General features: G+C 35.5%; 1 protein-coding gene and 1 long non-coding RNA gene across 2 annotated transcripts; one reads left to right on the top strand and one right to left on the bottom strand.

Moving 5' to 3' along the window:
- The first annotated feature begins 321 nt into the window (after positions 1-321).
- LOC145555699 (uncharacterized) lies at positions 322-3,080 on the top strand. The gene is made up of 3 exons (XR_014091540.1): positions 322-983; positions 1,082-1,162; positions 2,556-3,080. It is a non-coding gene; the product is annotated as an uncharacterized LOC145555699 (long non-coding RNA).
- A 10,538-nt stretch (positions 3,081-13,618) lies between these two features.
- Positions 13,619-15,758, bottom strand: LOC145555698 (uncharacterized). Its single transcript, XM_081617434.1, has 3 exons — positions 15,346-15,758; positions 14,457-14,524; positions 13,619-14,224 (listed from the first exon to the last, which is right to left on the bottom strand). The coding sequence occupies exons 1-3, from the start codon at positions 15,742-15,744 to the stop codon at positions 13,789-13,791; spliced, it is 903 nt and encodes a 300-aa protein (XP_081473560.1). The 5' UTR covers positions 15,745-15,758; the 3' UTR covers positions 13,619-13,788.
- Positions 15,759-16,004: the final 246 nt, after the last annotated feature.

The raw sequence follows: 16,004 nt of genomic DNA, 5'->3' as shown, positions 1-16,004 counted from the left end.
CACACTAGTAGAAAAATTGTCATTTGTAACGGGTTATTTGTAACAGGCAAAGCTATGCCCGTTACAATAAACATATCTGTAACGGTCAAAATAACAGTCCGTTACAAATACATATTATTCGTAACGGGCAACATGGTGCCCGTTACAAAAACTATATTTTTTGTAACGGGCAAGATCTTGACCGTTACGAATAGTTATTTATTTGTAACGGACAAGATTGTGCCCGTTACAAATGTTTGAATTTGGGCCCAGCTGATGAGAAAAGCCCATTTATAACTAGGGTTTCACTCTCCTCAGTCAGTCAGTCCTTAAGTCGTCATTTCCTCATCTTCTTTCCTTTCTCCTCTCTCCTCTCTCCTCCAAAAACATTAACAACCCCAATTTCCCACTCGATGACATCTTATCAATGGATGTTCAGCTCTTACAAAACCCTAAAATTCCATCCCCAAATCAACCAAATTCCTCAAATTCTCTCAATGTCTTCCTCAGAGTTTGCCCCCTTCCAATTGCTCCTTCCAAACCCTCTAAATCAAAACAACCTAATTCGAAAAAACCCAGTAAGAGTTGTCTTACGATCAATGACGATTCATTCTATTACGATTATTCCCTCGATTTACGATTCTAACAGGTTGAAATCTGAAGTTTACAACGGATTTTCGCATGTTTTTTCTTCAAATTATTCTTAGGTTTGTTGTTTGAATTCCCCCCCTTTTTAGTTTTTGGGATTTTTTCAATTGATTGACTGCATACTTTTTTAAGTGAATTGTGGTTATAACTGTGCCGGATGAAGTGTATGGTAAGCTCATGAGACCAATGGTTGAGGGATTTATGAGTGGAAAAGATGGGCTTTCGGCTGCTTTAGGGCCTAGTGGTTCTGGGAAAACTCACATCGTTTTCGGATCTATCAAAGTACCCGGTTTGGTTCCTCGCGCTCTTCGCCACATTTTTTATGCTGAAGCTGGTAAATCGTCTATGACGTCGAGGTGATTATGCTCGCAATTTTCCTTTTGAGGTTCAATTAATAGTATTATATATTTGTGAGATTGTAATTCGTTTTTTTCTCTATGTTTCTCTTTTAAAGTCTTTGCGGTCCTGTTGGTGAATTGCTCTCGAAGATTCGGTAGATCGAAGCCTCTTCATAAGGTCCTTGGTGGTGGTAAACGTATGTTTCCACAATTTTTTATTTTTCCCTCTTTTTTTTTTTTTTATTGAAATGTTGTTTGTATATTCTGAATTTGATTGTTTCCTGTACAATTTGTGCGAATTGATGATTGTTTTTAGCTTGATTATTGTTTATTAGTGGAGATCGGGAGTGATTTTGATTGTATTTGTTGCTTTTATTGATTAATTTATTTGTATGATGGTGTTATTATTACAGATCTGAGTTTTGTTGCAGCCTCCTAAACCTCCTGATGTGTTTTTATTGAAATTATGCTGCCATGATAGAAGAGGGCTATTACATAATATATCTTATTTTTGTTTGTCTAATTTCGCAATTAATTGGTAATATAGTCTGATGTTGTTGGACTAATTGCTTTGCAGTAATTTTATTCTTCTTTTATTCAATTTTCTTTGTAAATTTTGTGATATGTTTGTGTAATTGTGTTGTTGGTAGGTGGATCATGGATAGAGTCATGGGTCCTTGGTTAGTATTAGCTACATATGCTTGAGATTTAGAGCGAAAAAGTGATGATCGCAGCTTTATGAGAATTTTTTTTGGTCTAATACAATATAGAAGTCCTAATTTTAAATTTGAGGATTAGTTGTCTAATTGATCAAGTATTTCAGTCTCAGTTTAAGTTGGATATTTTATTTCCAACCTTACTTCTTGAGTTTGTTGCATTAAAAATACGTAGCATGAGCTTTTCCATAAGGCACAATGTGTCAATGTCTAATCAATATGGATTATAGAGGTCGTAGGCTTATGAGGCCTTGGCCTAGTGATAAGGCTAAAAGCTTGTAGTTGTTCAGACTATAGATAATTTATTAATAGTTGCTGTCGCTGGCTACTTTTTTCGGGAGCTATATGTAGAGTGAGAGGGTGGGAGGTGGAGGTTTGGCTTCTATTTGAATTTTTTTCATACTGATGAATATTACACTTGTACATTAGCATTTAGTAGTATATGGAATGCAGTACTCAAATGTGTTAAGAGTCTCTTTTAATGTTCTGAAGTACTCTCTGTAATTTTTTTTCGACAAAAGCTTCAGACCTTTTGCTTGAGTTTAAAACAAGTATCACCTCATTAAATTGGACTCATATAACTTCAAAATTGGACTCATATAACTTCAAAACAAGTATCATCTCATTAAAACAAGTATCATCTCATTATTCCACGTGCATATCAACTCATAGAATGGTAATGTCTAGTTCACTCAATGTATTGTTCAGTTTACTGTCAATTTGTCATTCTCATAATCTCATGTCTTGTGGAAAGGAAGATGTTACAACTTCCCTGGGTTGATATGCACGTGGAATAATGTTTAATATGTACATGAAATTCTGATATTCTGATTTGAATAGTCATAATAAGATCTGATTTAATTTATGAATGTAGGGTACTAATATACCTGACGAGATTCTTTCTGAGCCATTTAACCAAAAGAAGCGTGATCTGCTGTTACGTTCCTTCGAACAATCAAGTACAAGCTCTCGCATTCAGAAATTTGCTAGTGTAGCAGAGTCAGACACAGCTCAAGCATCCCATTTTTCTCCATCTTTCAGGAAGCATTTTTTCAATGGGAGGCTCATACAGTAATCAAGGAACAGTCTCCAGAGTCCATCAGATTTCATTTTGGTCATGCACAAGAGATGATTGATTTCGCGGGGGAATTTGGTGCTCCAGACAAACCACTTGAGTTGCAGTAATTTGTGGAAGATGTAAACGATTTAACATTAATTTAGTGGGAAATCATTTAAATCTCTTATTGCCATTGAGATTTTCTTTTGCTCTATTTTTTCAGTTTTAGTTATTAGGTGATAATAAATGTTTTTTTTTTTTTTTTTGCTGATTGTATATATATGAAGTACTATTTTTATCTCAATTAATTAATAAAATAATTGTGCTATAATTATTATGCAAGCTAGCTAATCCAGCACAGCATGTGCTGGATTTTTTTTAAAATTGGGTTACACACTATTTGTAACGGGCAGATATCATGCCTGTTACAATTAACCCTGTTATTTGTAACGGGCAGTTGAAAGTCCCGTTACAAATAAATCGTTATTTGTAACGGACACTTTAAATGTCCGTTACGAATAAAGGGTTATTTGTAACGGGCACTTGAAATGTCCGTTACGAATAACAGGTTATTTGTAACGAGCACTTGAAATACCCGTTACGATTAACGGGTTATTCGTAACAGGCACTTGAAATGCCCGTTACGAATAACACTGGCTATCCGTAACGGTGGCATACGTAACGCTCGATGCCCGTTACGGATTGGCCTTTTTTGCCCGTTACGGATAGCTATTTTTCCACTAGTGACATCAAACAAGATATACAAATATACATCCAATAATAAAAATAAAAAAAAACCCCACAATATATAAATTAAACAAAAAAATAGAAATTATCCAAACAGTACAAAATTCGAACAAACAAGCCACAATAAATCCAAAGAAAATAAACAAATTATAACAAATTGAAACGAAAATCAACTCAAAAATAGAAGAAAAAAAATTCATAGGAAAATAAACGAACAACAAAAAAAGGCAGTTAAGCACAAAATAATGAAATTAGACCAAAAAATATCATAATATAAACAAAAACCACAATAATAAACACAAAATTTTACATACCTTCAAAAAATTTCTTCTTTTTGGGTGTTGATTTTTAAATTTGATCATAAAAACTCTAGATGTGGAATTTTTATGGTCGAATTTGACAAATAAAACCCCAATATCACGAAATTGAACCTCAATTCGCCATTTTTTAGAACACAAGAAAGAGCGAAAAGGAGGACGAGAAAGAGAGGAAAGAAGGAGGATGAGAAACAATGAGTAGACCGAAAAAGAGAGGAGGATAAGAGGGGAGATGATCCGAGAAAGAGAGAGGAGAGAGAACTTACACTACTAGAAAACAGTCCATTTCCAACGGAAAAGTTTCGTCGGAAACACCTTGAAATCCGTCGGAAAAGGTGTTTCTGGTACAGGAATAATCGGCCGTTGGGCAATCACCCTCAAGCCAAACACTATTTCTACATACCTAAACTAACCTAAGACAAGTCTAGGGCAAGTAAAGGATCGTATCCACAGGGTATGGGAATGAGTACACCGAGAATATGAAACGGTTGTAATCTAGTTCGGTCACAAGTTTGGGATTTGATTAAATAACTACTATGGAGACAAACACTAGGGGGGAATGGGAATCGACACCAACCAAACCAATGAATCAAAACCATAAGCAAGCATGTACACAAATTGGGTGATAGAAAGGGCACTCAACATTGTCTTCTTCTGAAACCACCACACTAAGCGTTCTTAAACCAAACTCAACTAGCAAGATAGGCCAAACAAGTCTTAATAATGGGAAGTAGACTACTACCTCGGGTATGTCTTTCGATCGGTTCGAGATAGTACTAAGGCACAAATAATGGGGATTTCTCACCTAAATATTACAACTAAGACTACTATATCATCCAAACAAGGAACCGTAATCAATATAGAAATTCGGTCTAATCATACAAGAAAAGGTTCACTTCTTACGAAACCACAACATTAAGCATTCCTAAACCAAACTCAACTAGCAAGATAGGCCAACCAAGTTTTAACAGTGGGAAGTATACTACTAACTCGGGTTTGTCTTTCGATCGGTTCGAGATAGTACTAAGGAAGAAATAATTGGGATTTCTCTCCTAATTATCGCAACTATGAATACTACATCATCCAAATAAGGGACCGTAATCAAGAGGAATTTAGCATAATCATACAAGAAAGGGCTCACAACTAGACCTCATCTTTCAATGCAAGCATAGAAGTGAATAGATGAGCAATAAGTATTACACATGAAATTAACCAATTCTTTAACAATCAATCATCAATCCAAAATGAACATGCAAGCACAAATATCAATCAACCCATGGCTGATTGGTAGGGTCTTCACCCAACCCCTAGCTAATTAACTACTCACTAAATATGGTAAAGAACAACATAACTACAAGTTCCAATACTATCATCAATCTAACAAGTTGAAAGGAGTGATAAATCTAAGCTAATTGAACATGCAACAACAAATAACCTAGATTAAAAGACAAATCTATAATTCAAAGCAATAAAAATAGAAAATAAAGAGTAAGGGATAGAGGAAAGAGATTACTAATGAAGCTTTAAGGTTAAGAAAATGTTGAAAGTGAGAATACAAACTTCAATTAATCTACTTTAATGATAGAGTTTGAGAGAAATTAAGCTAATTAATAAGAGTTTAGAGAGTTAAATAAGAGAGAAGAGCCTAAGGAAGCTAAAGGGAAGAAGGTGATCTCCTCCAAGGAAGAAGGTACAGAAAACAAAAGCCAAGGGTCGTATTTATACACCCCGAAGTTACATTGTAAAATCCAACCGAAAATTCGGGTTTGCATGTAGGAGAGCCCACTCCTACATAGAGGAGCGCCCGCTCCTCAGGCTGGAGCGCCTTCTCTTGGCTCTTGTGCGCCCTCTCCTCCTGCAGCAGTTTGAGGTAGTTTGTGGAAGATCAGGGAGGAGCGCCCGCTCGTACTATGGCGCACACCCTCTCCTAGCTGGGAATAAAGAGATGCAGATTGTGGTGCTTGGGGAAGGAGCGAGCTCTCCTTGGGGACTGCACGCCCTGTCTTCTTGTGTTGTACTTCCAATATAGTTCTTCGTGTTCATGCTATATAACCTATTTCTCCTTGCATCTACAAACACGAATACACACATAAAAAAGATCGGGGAAGCCAAGAGTTGTAATCATGCACAAAAAGGAGTCGGAAAGGGGGGGGGGGGGGAGGAAAGAGGGGAAAATGACAACAAAATTGTGTAAAAAATGCCATGATAAGTGGACAAATAAAACACTTATCAAATTCCCCCAAGCTAGCTAATTGCTTGTCCCTTAGCAATTCACTTGGCGCAAAAGAAACCAATAGATTAGTCCTCTCAAAGAAAAGAACATGTAAAAATAAAAAAATCATTAAGCAATAAAACTCGAGCATGAGGTATATGCCTAAGATCAACCACGGTCATGACTAGCTAAGACCTAGCTAACCTTCTCGAATGTACTCAACTTTAGTCCATTCCACCAATCTTACCGCTTCCCTAACACAAAGTTGAAAATCCCCCTAATGGTAGTGTCTCATGACTCCTCGAAGGAGCCGGAAGAAAATTAGACAAAAGAAAGTTTTAGAACACTCGACATCTCAATGATAAGTACCATCTCCATATGCTTGTGAACCAACTCCCGCCACCGACAATGGCTTCAACTACTCTACTATCATTACAAAACTCAAGGATTACGACACAATGTTAAGGCATAGAGAAAAATAGAAGCGTTTTGCAATAAAAGTCAAGCTAAGATGTATAACACTAAGAGCAAACCTACATAGGTTTCAAACTTTGACCCAAATTACAAACTATGAGTGACCTTGAAACAAAAATGCACCCCCAAGCTTATTGGATTGCTAGGGTGGTGGCTATTCATCACTTCTTTTCTTTCTTTCTTTCTCTTTTTTTTTTCTTTCTTTTTTTTTTTTTTTTTGAACTTGAACATTTACAACACAAACTACTAATTACAATAAACGAACTAAAGATTGAACAAAGGAAATAAAAATGATGTGCCTTAATTTTTTTTTTTTTTTTTTTTTTTTTTTTTTTTTTTTTTGTGAATAAACAATACATAACAACCTTCATCATCACTAAGAGTAGTTTAGGCCGCAATCTTGGGAGTTGGGACTCAAGTTCTCGATCTAGGTACAAAATCAAAGAGGATCCTTGCAACTCATTCAAAATGTAGTAGGCTTGAAAAATATTAAAACCTTACTTTTGGAAACAATGTGGGATCAATTACTACCTTTTGGGTTCAAATTCCTTCGATATGGGCGACACCTTCTCACCACAATCCTAGACTTTAGGTCTCGTACATTCGGTAAGGTTATTCTCACACTAGCCTAAACTATCCAATTCTATGTTCAACCAAGGGCATCTAAACCATGCTCGAAATTTTATTACCAAAAGAAAGCAAATATCCATGACATGCAATCCAATATCATCAAATTCACACAAATCAAAATTTACAATTTATAAAGAATAAGCCATCTACAATCACAACATCCCTATGCCAAACACCATTCACAAATTTTCACCAACAATTCTCAATAAGCAACAATATTTGTTTAATTTCAACTAATCATGAAACTAATTACACAATATTCATGAAATAAACAAAATTAAGAATTTTGAAGAAGAACCCTTAGGTTCAAGAGGGAAAGTGAAGTAGAGATGAAAATTATACCAACTAGAGTATGAAAATACTGTAAATTCTTCCAAGACTACTCAAATTTGCTCCTTCTTCCTCAAGCTTCCACCAATTGAAATTGTTCTTGCTATGGAGAATTTGTGGATTTTCAAATATTTGCTCAAGTTTGTGAAAATTTGTGGTTTTTAGAGAGATAATTGGATGTAGATTAAGGGTTTGTGAAATTTGTGTGAAACATTTGAAGGTTTGATGATTATTTTGAAGAGAGGGGCCGGGGTGGAGAAAATGGGGTTTTTTTTAGAGTGAGAAAAAGATGGGAGGAGAGCAGAGAGAGTATGAAAGATGAGTAATATAAGAGGTGGGGTGAAAGATGGTGAAAAGGGGATTAAAATAATCTCTTTCTATGAACAGACTGGGGTTGGAGCGGGCGTGCAGGTGTATAGGAGCGCCCGCTCCTTTTTTTTTTTTGAAATTGAGAGTAGAACATAGGAGCGGGCGTGCTGAGGCTTAGGAGCGCCCGCTCTAATTATTGCTGATGTTACTGCCTTGTTCTGCTTCAGCAAGGAGCGGGCATGCACTTGCTTTGGAGCGCCCGCTCTAATTGCTACGGGAGGTCCTGTTCTTCTTGAAGTAAATAGGAGCGGGCGTGCTAGCTTCAAGGAGCGCCCCCTCCTTACTAGATGGCTGAATCTGCCTACTTTTCATCTCCCTTAGCAAACCACCTACAACAAAAGCGAAACACAAAACTAACACTCAAACTTGTTAAAGTGTTAGTTCAAGCTCACTCATCATCAAAAAATTTTTTTTTCCTTTTTTTTTGTGTAAAAACAAAAATACTCGGGTTGCCTCCCGGGAGCGCTTCTTTAACGTCATTAGCGTGACGAAAAGTCGAATATTGGATTCTTCACTAACACCTACAACCAGGGGAGGATCTATTAAGGTGCACAGTGAGTCACGTGACTCACCAGCACCACAAAAAAAAAAAAAAAAAAAATCTAAGAGACCGCCTATTACAAATAGGCGGTCTCTTTGTTTCTTCTATTTGAGATTAGGCCACTGTCAGTTTTTTAAACATCAAAGAGACCACCTATTAAAATATCAGATAGGTGGTCTCTTTGTTGCTGCTATTGCCACCACGTCATTAGAGACCAGTTATCTATATAACAGGTCTCTCTTTGTCAGCATTGAATATTTGAATTAGAATAATTTTTTGCACTGCTTTCCTATTTCATTAAAGAGACCTGTAATATTTAATAACCGGAATCTTAAGTTATCTAACTTTTTTTTTTTAATAATTCTTGTTTTTAAGTAAAAAATCATAAAGTTAGTTTAATGTAATAGTTTTATAGTATGTATTTTTATATCCTATTTTTGATTGAAATCATCTTGGTGAAATATAATTTTTTTTATATAATATTTGGATTGAAACAAGTGATCAATTATTGATGGTGACTCATAGGTTCGAAAATCCTGGATCCGCCACTGCCTACAACAACAAGTTAGTCAAAGAAAATGAAGAAAAACAAATCTATACAAATGAACTAGTCTCACATATTTCACAAGTAACTCAATGCTCAACGCCATTCCCCGACAACAACGCCATTTTTGGTAGAGGAATAATCGGTCGTTGGACAATCACCCTCAAGCCAAACACTATTTCTACCTAAACTAACCTAAGACAAGTCTAGGGCAAGTAAAGGATCGTATCCACAGGAAATGGGTATGAGTACACCGAGAATATGAAACGGTTGTAATCTAGTTCGGTTACAAGTTTGGGATTTCATTAAATAACTACTATGGAGACAAACACTAGGGGGGAATGAGAATCAACACCAACCAAACCAATATATCAAAACAATAAGCAAGCATGTACACAAATTGGGTGATAGAAGGGCACTAAACATTGTCTTCTTCCGAAGCCACCACACTAAGCATTCTTAAACCAAACTCAACTAGCAAGATAGGCCAACCAAGTCTTAATAATGGGAAGTAGACTACTACCTCGGGTTTGTCTTTCGATCGGTTCGAGAGAGTACTAAGGCACAAATAATGGGGATTTCTCACCTAATTATCGCAACTAAGACTACTATATCATCCAACAAGGAACCGTAGTCAAGATAGAAATTTGGTCTAATCATACAAGAAAAGGTTCACTTCTTTCAAAACCACAACACTAAGCTTTCCTAAACCAAACTCAACTAGCAAGATAGGCCAACCAAGTTTTAACAATGAGAAGTAGACTACTAACTCGGGTTTGTCTTTCGATTAGTTCGAGATAGTACTAAGGCACAAATAATTGGGATTTCTCTCCTAATTACCGCAACTAAGACTACTACATCATCCAAACAAGGGACCGTAATCAAGAGGAATTTAGCATAATCATACAAGAAAGGGCTCACAAGTAGACCTGATCTTTCAATGCGAGCATAGAAGTGAATACATGAGCAATAAGTGGCCATCCAATTACACATGCAATTAACTAATTCTTTAACAATCAATCATCAATCCAAAATGAACATGCAAGCACAAATATCAATCAACCCATGGCTGATTGGTTGGGTCTTCACCCAACCCCTAGCTAATTAACTACTCACTAAACATGGTAAAGAACTACATAACTACAAGTTCCAATACTATCATCAATCTAACAAGTTGAAAGGAGTGATAAATCTAAGCTAATTGAACATGCAACAACAAATAACCAAGATTAAAAGACAAATCTATAATTCAAAGCAATTAAAAACAGAAAATAAAGAGTAAGGGATAGAGGAAAGAGATTACTAATGAAGCTTCAAGGTTGAGAAAATGTTGAAAGTGAGAATACAAACTTCAATTAATCTACTTTAATGATAGAGTTTGAGAGAAATTAAGCTAATTGATAAGAGTTTAGATAGTTAACTAAGAGAGAAGAGCCTAAGGAAGCTAAAGGGAAGAAGATGATCTCCTCCAAGGAAGAAGGTACAGAAAACAAAAGCCAAGGGTCGTATTTATACACCCCGAAGTTACATTGTAAAATCCGACCAAAAATTCGGGTTTGCATGTAGGAGAGTCCGCTCCTCAGGCTAGAGTGCCCTCTCCTGGCTCTTGCGCGCCCTCTCCTCCTACAGCAGTTTGAGGCAGTTTGTGGAAGATCAGGGAAGAGCGCCCGCTCCTACTATGGTGCACGCCCTCTCCTATCTGGGAATAAAGAGATGTTGATTGTGGTGCTTGGGGCAGGAGCGCCCTCTCCTTGGGGACTACACGCCCTCTCCTCCTGTGTTGTACTTCCAATATAGTTCTTCATGTTCATGCTATATAAACTATTTCTCCTTGCATTTACAAACACGAACACACACATAAAAAGGAACGGGGAGGCCAAAAGTTGTAATCATGCACATAAAGGAGTCGGAAAGGGGGGGAAAGGGGAAAATGACAACAAAATTGTGTTAAAAATGCCATGATAAGTGGACAAATAAAACACTTATCAGTTTCCGACGGAATTCCGTCGGAAAAGGTTATCGGAGACACCTTGGTAGGAAAACCACCTTTTTCGACGGAAATTCCGTTGGAAACACTATTCCGACGGAACTTTCTGCCGTGAGACAATTTTCGGCACCGACGAATTCCGTCGGAAACTATTTTTGGGAAATTAAAAAAAATACGCCGTGCCACCATCGGCACGGCGTATCACCACCTCTAACCACCCATAAAGCCCCTGTCAACCCCAACCAAACCCACATCACCACCACCACCAACCACATTAGACCACCACCACCGCCACCCACTGCCACATCAGACCACCACTGAACCTTAACCAACTACCATTACAGACCACCACCACCGCCACCCACTGCCACCACCACTCAAACTTTAACCCAAACCTTAACCCAGACCTGACCAAACCCTAACCAAACCTAACCCAGACCCAAACCCTAACACAGACCCGACCCTAAAACAGCCCATTTCCCTTACCCAAACCCGATCGAACCCACCCTTAAACTGACCCAGACCCACCCAGATCACGACCCTAAAACTGACCACCCTTAAACTGACTCAGACCGCGGCCAGATCTTAACCCACGAGTCCATCGCCACCGCCACCCGCCACCACCCACGAGTCCACCACCATCACAATTCAACTAAAATCACCATAAAATTAAAAAAAATCACAAAAACCAAAAATAAAAAAGAAAAAATATAACATACCTTGAAATTCACCAACAAAACTCCGAAATTGGCGTGTTTTTGGGTTTTAAACGTCAAATTTGACCATGAAAACTCTAGATCTAGAGTTTTCATGGTCAAATTTGACATGAAAAACCTTAATTTATTTAAAAAAAATTAAAACCCCATTTGAGTTCAATGTTCATGCGTGAGTATAGGGGAAAAGGATGAGAAGAAAAAACTGAAAAAGAAAGGGGAAAAGGATGAGAAAAAAAAACTGAAAAAGAAAGGGGAAAAGGTGATAAGGGGCGAAGAAGAGGAAGCAGGATGAGAGGAAGAGAGGAGAGGAGAGGAGAGGAGAGAGAGTGAGAAGAGAGGAGAGAGAAAGAGAAATTAGAATATAAAGAGGGAGGGGGCACTGTTTTTAATTAGGGTTTGGGGTTTTTTTTTGTTTTTTTTTTTAAAAAAAAAAATTCCGTCGGAAACATATAATATATTGTCGGAAATTTTCCGACCGAATTAAATTTCGTTGGAAGCTTTTATTTTCTACCTAATATTCCGTCGAAAATTTCCTACGGAATAAAATCCGTCGGAAAACACTTAATTTACGACGGAATTTTATTTCCGTCGTAAATTTCCGACGAAAATTCCAAATTCGTCACAAATTTCCTACGGAAAATAAATCCGTCGGAAATTAAGTGTTTTCCGACGGATTTTCATGTCCGTCGGAATTAGACTTTTTTCTTGTAGTGTTTAAGAGAACATAGGAACTGAGAAGGCGAAAAAGAGAAGAGCGAACCAGGGAAAAGGAGAGGAGAGAGAAAATATGAGGGGAAATAGGGGAGAAACGGCAGATGAGGATTTAGAGTTTGGTGTGGGCTTGTTGAATGGGATATTTAAATACCATTATTATTTTATTTTTTTTAAAAATCAACTCTACGACAGCTTTATGCTGTCACAAATTGCGACAGTTTTTAAAACTGTCGTAAGTTGTGATATTTTGAAGCTGTTGTATATATTAATTTTTTTAATAATTATTTTTAGTGTCTATTGTGACAGTTTATTGGCTAAAAACTGTCGTAACTCAACAACGGTTTGAAAAACCGTCGTAATATTATGAAACAGGTACAAAAACCAACGTAAAAATATTACGACGGTTTTTTTAGTCGTTGCTGAAAAACTGTCGTTATTTTCCCAGATTCTTGTATTGTTCGTGATGCAATTACTGAAGGATTGATTACTCCTTCTCATGTTTCAACGTCTTCTCAGCTTGCGGACATTTTTACAAAGGCTCTCGGAAAAGCACAATTTGATAATCTTCGATCCAAGTTAGGCATTCATGACCCGCATACTCCAACTTGAGGAGGGTATTGAGATATTATGGGATATTATTTGACATGGTATATATTAGTTAACTTCCTATTTTCCTATATTATCTTTTATTTTAAGGTTAGAATTTGTAACTCTCTATATTTTTCATGAGGTTGAATGAGAAGGCCAAGCCACACAATTATAATCTCTTTGATTTAGCAAAGAAGCATGCACCAAATGAGTTAGTATTATATACTCCTAGATCACGGTACTCCATACCCAACATACTTGAGTTATTTTGCATGAGTCTTATATTATTTTGTTTAAAACCTTGTGTTATTTTACTAAAATAATATGTTTTTCACTTATTTACTTCAACATCATGCATTAAAAAAAATATGCATTTATTAAATTAACATGTACTTATTTAAAAAATAACATATACTACTTCCGTTAACATTTATTTGCAACTTTGGGGTATTATTTGAGAGACATAAAAAATTCCAAAGTTGCAAGTAAATGTTAACGGAGGTAGTATATAAATTGAAATAATAAGAGATTCACATCAAAATAACATGAATTTTATGAACTTAGAATACAGTGAAAGGATCAATGTTGAAAAAAAAAAAAAAAACATAAAATAACATATACTTATTTTAAAATAATATATATATATATATATATATATATATATATATATATATATATATATATATATATATATATATATATTGAAATAACAAGAAATTCATATTAAAATATTATAACTTTTATAAATCTAGAGTACCAAGCACACTACACTCTAGGAGTAGCATAGAATTTGCGCACCAGACACCTTAATTAATTGGAATTTTTAATTTCTTTGACAAGATTAAGGTAAAAAATAAAACATAGTAGCTTGGCTTCTAACTTTACCTACCAAACGTTGTATCTCTTTTCTGATAGGAACGCAAAGCGTCGAGGAACACATCTTCCCCGAATTCAGGTGCACAAGTGTTGGTAATATGTAGATGAACATTGGCAATTTGCCACCCCAACAACATGCCAACGCGAAGTTGGCCGCCTGTTCGTATAAATAGGTCAGGAATAGGTCGAGAGCCAAGGACGGCAAGATGTTGTTGTATCAAATCTTCATTAACATCTTCTAATGTAATGCTTCCTTCCTTTACTTTGTGGCAAATTTTTCTTGTTGCTTGAACTATGTCACTTTGTGAAGTGTAGCATATTGGAAGGACTAAATCAAGTTTTGCATTGTCTTTTGTTGCTTCTTCTACTTTCTTTATTGTGGCTTGAAGTGATTTAGGTAACATGTACTTTTCTCCTACCGCCAACACTCTTACTCCTTTCCTGTTTCACAAGGGTTGCCAAATTAAAAAAATGATAAAATGATAAATAAAATAAAATAACAGTTTACATTCGCTAAAAAACAAAAACAAAAAAACCGTAAAAATCTACCAATAATTTACATTCGCTATAATACTTATATTTGACAGCAAAGCATGCACTTTTTTTTCAATATTTTTCTTAAATTGCGTATCTATACAACGGTTTAGTAGTACATAAAGTATGGACGGAGTACCTCGTAAAATATTCCAATTCCTCCTCTAAAACTGTTTCAAGCTGATCCAGAAATAAATCAACTTCTTCCTGTGATGTAAAATTTTAGGAGGAAGCGTTAGAATAAAATAAAAACGTAACTGCGGCAAGGAGGGCTTATCCATCTATTAATGCTTATTTTTAAAATCAACTTGAGGTGAAGCCAAAATTTTCAAAGCCTATGGAGCCTTTATAATAAAGAAAAAAAACTATGTAATTTGCATAGTATTAGTCAAATTTAAATATTTAATAATTCTTTCATTTTAAAGTAGTTTTTCTAATATCATTATTTACTCACACCAATGATTTTATTAGACGAATTTGAGTCTATTATTTGAATTGTTTGGTAGGGAGTAAAAAGGTGTTAAAGAACCTTAAAATGAACCCATATGTTGAAAAATAATTCGAGAATTTTCATTGTCATGCAAATCATAAAATAGAAACAATTACATTTGCATTGAATTACTTTTAACAAACAATCGATTTCATGGTTCATCTTTGCTAATTATTAATGATTAAATGAGCAATAAAAACTAAATAATCATTAAAATGAGTAAAAAGCACATTGGTTACATCTTGTACCTAAATGCATATAAAAGTGTTAAACTTTTAAATGATCAATAAACTAAATAATCATCTAAATGCATTTATACTTTCAAAGAGGTTTGTTTTAATTTTTATTTTTGGAAGTTGCACATGAGTTACTATGAAATCTAAAGCATTTTAAGTGGGACAAAGAAAATAGTCTTGTATACTATTTCAAGAACTCTCTAATATAAATTAAGTACCCTTGCTATTCAAAAAAAAAAAAAAAAAAAAAAAAAAAAAAAAAAAAAAAAAAAAAATCTAAAAAATGACCAAGATATGTATACCTTAGATCGCTTCTTAAAATTTCTAAGACCATACACGTAGAATGTGGCACTACTAACTTTCCATTTGAGACAATACTCAATAAACCTCATGAAACCCTGATAGAAAGGCTTATAATCAAGATCTAGGCCATGTTTTTTATGCCATGTCCTAGATCCATCCAAGGCTAAAGCCACATGTTTAGGGATAATAAACTCTTCTTCTTGATTCATAACTTCACAATTTTGATCACAATTTTTTGGTGTGATGAAATTACACAAGGATCTCAAACTGTTCTTCCTACTAATGAAGTGATTTGGGTTGTAGTTGGGGAAAATTGGGTTGTATATTTCTGTTGGTTCAACTAATTTTTTAGAAGATGCCAATAAAGAGAAGCCATTTACTCGAACGAAACGTAGCATCTTTACTTAGTAAGTTTTGCTAATTTAATTTGGAATATAGTAGGTTACTGGATTGGATATATGAATGTAAGGTTTTGGTTTTGTAAACTACTAGAATTGAATGAGGTAATTATATTCCCAAGTAGGTAGCTCCAATAGAATGTCTTTTTTTGGAGGTATAGATGTCAATGGATACGATTTGAATTGGGGTAGAGCTTCATTTGCATCCATTCATCATTTTATAGATCCGCCTACATCCATCATCATTTTATAGATCCGCC

Source organism: Chenopodium album, chromosome 8, assembly GCF_948465745.1.
Source record: "Chenopodium album chromosome 8, dcCheAlbu1.1, whole genome shotgun sequence".
Taxonomy (NCBI): Eukaryota; Viridiplantae; Streptophyta; class Magnoliopsida; order Caryophyllales; family Amaranthaceae; genus Chenopodium; species Chenopodium album.
Note: the sequence above shows the minus strand (reverse complement) of the source record. Positions and strands in the feature narration are given on the sequence as shown.

What these genes read in the sequence shown, in the direction of transcription:
- LOC145555698 (XM_081617434.1), bottom strand. Translation starts at nt 15,744, where the DNA reads ATGCTACGTTTCGTTCGAGTAAATGGCTTCTCTTTATTGGCATCTTCT. An exon ending in ATTTTAAGAAGCGATCTAAG is followed by an intron (nt 14,525 to 15,345) that starts GTATACATATCT and finishes TTTACATCACAG; the next exon opens with GAAGAAGTTGATTTATTTCT. An exon ending in GAATTGGAATATTTTACGAG is followed by an intron (nt 14,225 to 14,456) that starts GTACTCCGTCCA and finishes CTTGTGAAACAG; the next exon opens with GAAAGGAGTAAGAGTGTTGG.